At 44.6% G+C, this 3,424-nt stretch overlaps 1 protein-coding gene across 1 annotated transcript; it reads left to right on the top strand.

Moving 5' to 3' along the window:
• Positions 1–325: 325 nt before the first annotated feature.
• On the top strand, positions 326–2,527 carry LOC116565497 (pyruvate dehydrogenase protein X component, mitochondrial-like). The gene is given in 4 exon segments (XM_032299157.1): positions 326–525; positions 837–1,229; positions 1,231–1,863; positions 1,865–2,527. Coding segments are annotated over 4 exon segments (1,497 nt in total). The 5' UTR covers positions 326–348; the 3' UTR covers positions 2,159–2,527.
• The last annotated feature ends 897 nt before the right edge of the window (positions 2,528–3,424 follow it).

Genomic DNA, 3,424 nt, shown 5'->3' with positions numbered 1-3,424 from the left:
GCCCAGACCAGGGACCCGCGCGGCCTCCAGTCTCCGCACAGCTTTGCGCGCGGGGCTTAGCCTGGGATCACGCAGCTAGGCCGCAAATGCAGTCAGGCGACGCTGAGGGCAGTCCGGGGGCGGGGCGAACGGGGCGGAAGCCGGGGTCCGGTAAGGCCCCGCCGTCTGGGATATCCAGCGGCGCACCAGAATGCTCGGGAGGCGTGGCCAATGTGGTTGGAGGCGGGGCTAGGACGGCGGCACGTTAGACCCAAAGGCACCGGAGCGTCTCGAGGCGTGGCCAACCATGCGGAGGCGGGGCCATGACGTCAGGCTGTGCTGCGGACAGCCTATGAAAAAGCCTTGAAGATGGCGGCCTCCTGGAAGCTAGGCTGTGACTTGCGGCTGCTGCGTTACCTCGTGGGCTTCCCTGGCCGCCGAAGCGTACCAGGGCTGATGAAGGGGGCTGTTGGATGGTCTGTAAACCGCGGATCCATTTGGAGATGGTTTCACAGCACGCAGTGTCTTCGGGGTGATCCCATTAAGATACTAATGCTGGCCGGGCGCGGTGGCTCACGCCTATAATCCCAGCACTTTGGGAGGCCGAGGCGGGTGGATCACGAGGTCAAGAGATCGAGACCATCCTGGTCAACAAGGTGAAACCTCGTCTCTACTAAAAATACAAAAATTAGCTGGGCATGTTGGTGCGTGCCTGTAGTCCCAGCTACTCGGGAGGCTGAGGCAGGAGAATTGCTTGAACCCAGGAGGCGGAGGTTGCAGTGAGTCGAGATCGTGCCATTGCACTCCAGTCTGGGCAACAACAGCGAAACTCCGTCTCAAAAAAAAAAAAAAAAAAAATACTAATGCTGTCACTGTCTCCCACAATGGAAGAAGGAAACATTGTGAAATGGCTGAAAAAGGAAGGTGAAGCGGTGAGTCCTTGTGAAATTGAGACTGACAAAGCTGTGGTTACCTTAGATGCAAGTGGTGATGGAATCTTGGCCAAAATTGTGATTGAAGAAGGAGCTGAAAATATACGGCTAGGTTCACTAATTGGTTTGATAGCAGAAGAAGGAGAAGATTGGAAACACGTTGAAATTCCCAAAGATGTAGATCCTCCACCACCAGCTTCAAAACCTTCAGAGCCTCATCCCTCACCAGAACCACAGATTGCCGTGCCTGTCAAGAAGGAACACACACCCGGGACACTACAGTTCCGTTTAAGTCCAGCTGCCTGCAATAATCTGGAAAAAACACTCACTGGATGCTAGCCAGGCCACAGCCACTGGTCCTCGGGGGATATTCACTAAAGAGGATGCTCTCAGACTTGCCCAGTTGAAACAGATGGGCCAGATTACCGAGTCCAGACCAACTCCAGCCCCTGCAGCCACTCCCACAGCACCTTCACCCCTACAGGCCATAGCTGGGCCATCTTATCCCCGGCCTATGATCCCACCAATATCAACTCCTGGACAACCCAATGCAGCAGACACATTCACTGAAATGCCCGCCAGCAATATTCCAAGATTTATTGCCAAGAGATTAACTGAATCTAAAAGTACTGTTGTACCTCATGCATATGCTACTGCTGATTGTGACCTTGGAGCTGTTTTAAAAGTTAGGCAAGATCTGGTCAAAGGTGACAGTAAAGTATCAGTAAATGATTTTATCATCAAGGCAGCAGCTGTTACCCTTAAACAAATGCCAGATGTTAAAGTAAGCTGGGATGGAGAGGGCCCAAAGCAACTACCATGTGTTGACATTTCAGTGGCTGTGGCAACAGATAAAGGCTTAATTACACCAATCATTAAAGATGGGGCTCCTAAGGGTATCCAGGAATTTGCTGACTCTGTAAAGCCTCTATCAAAGGAAGCAAGAGATGGAAGGAAAATTGTTGCCTGAAGAACACCAAGGAAGGTCTTTTTGTACTTCCACCTTGGGGATGTTTGGTATCAATGAATTTACTGCAGTGATTAACCCTCCTCAGACCTGCATTTTGGCTGTTGGGAGGTTCCGACCTGTGCTGAAGCTCACTGAGGGTGAAGAGGGAAATGCCAAACTGCAGCAGCACCAGCTCATCACAGTCACAATGTCAAGTCGAGTGGTTGATGACGAACTGGCAACCAGATTTCTTAAAAGTTTTAAAGCAAACCTAGAGAATCCTATCCGACTTGCCTAATCCTCAAAGATTTGAGTTGCTGTTCGGCTTAGTTGATTCAGCAGTTTTTACCAATAAACATACCTTATAGAAAAACAACTAGGTATTTTAGTATGAAGTGGATGAAATGTTTATTTAAGGTGAAAGTATTTGAGCCAGGGTGTCTTCATTTTCAATTTGGGTTTAATATTATAAAATAAATGATGATAAACTGTAACTAATAAAGGAAATAGAATATTTGGTTACTCAAATCCATTTTTAACCTCTGGTGCTGTATAAAGGGAATATTAAACTAAATGTAAATCAAAGTATATGTTTGGCTCATTTGAGCATTTTAGAATATTTGAGAATGTGTGATACATGTAAAATTAAAAAACTGTTACAACTCTATCATAATTGTGTTGAAGTTAGAAGTGATCCTCAAAGAGACCCATTAACTTAGCAGTGGGACCTCACTTTTACAAGCACTGCTGTAGATACACTTGAAGAATTTAATATGCACAGAAATTTATTCTGGATAATAAATAAGGATCACATTGTATTAGGGGTTATGGCAACTTTATTGGATTTTTATGCACATAAAGCCATACGTTTAGGGTGGTTTCTGTCTTGTTTTTCACTTGTATAACACTATGAACTTCTAAAATGAAAGAATAAAAGAATGAATGAAAAGAAAGACATTTCAAAAATGGTTCAATGAAAAACTATAGTTAATACATAAAAACCTTTCTAGATAAAGTGCTCGCCTTCATCTTGAGTTGGAATATATTTAAATAAATTGTGTTAACTCTTGCCTTAAAAAAGAAAAGAAAAGAAAAGGCTAGCACATAACAGCAGGGGGAGCTGTCAGACTGCCACGCAGAATTGACAAAATCCCCAGCACAGTGGGGAGCTCCGGAGCAAAGATTAAAGGAATTTCACACTGGAAGGGATTGGGCAAGCCATTGTTCCACCACCTAGCTCAGACACTGGGAAAAGAGAAGGACCTCGGTTTGAATATCTAACTGGAGGTTATCAACTCACCACTTCTGAAAGCTGGGCAGCCAGTCCTTGTTTTAAAAAAAAATCAATACATAATAATTTTACACATTTATACTGTACATGTGATATTTTGATATATGTATGGACTATGGAATGATCAAATTAGGGTAATTAATGTATCCATCAGCTTAAACATGTATCAATCCTTTGTGTTGGAAACATTCTAAATCTAGCTATTTCAAAATATACAATAGATTATTAACTATTGGCACCCTTCTGTGCTATCAAATAGAACTTATTCCTTCC

This window comes from Sapajus apella, unplaced genomic scaffold (assembly GCF_009761245.1).
Source record: "Sapajus apella isolate SASKATOON/1434 unplaced genomic scaffold, GSC_monkey_1.0 scaffold40, whole genome shotgun sequence".
Lineage (NCBI taxonomy): Eukaryota > Metazoa > Chordata > Mammalia > Primates > Cebidae > Sapajus > Sapajus apella.
This window is presented reverse-complemented; position numbering and strand designations above follow the sequence as displayed.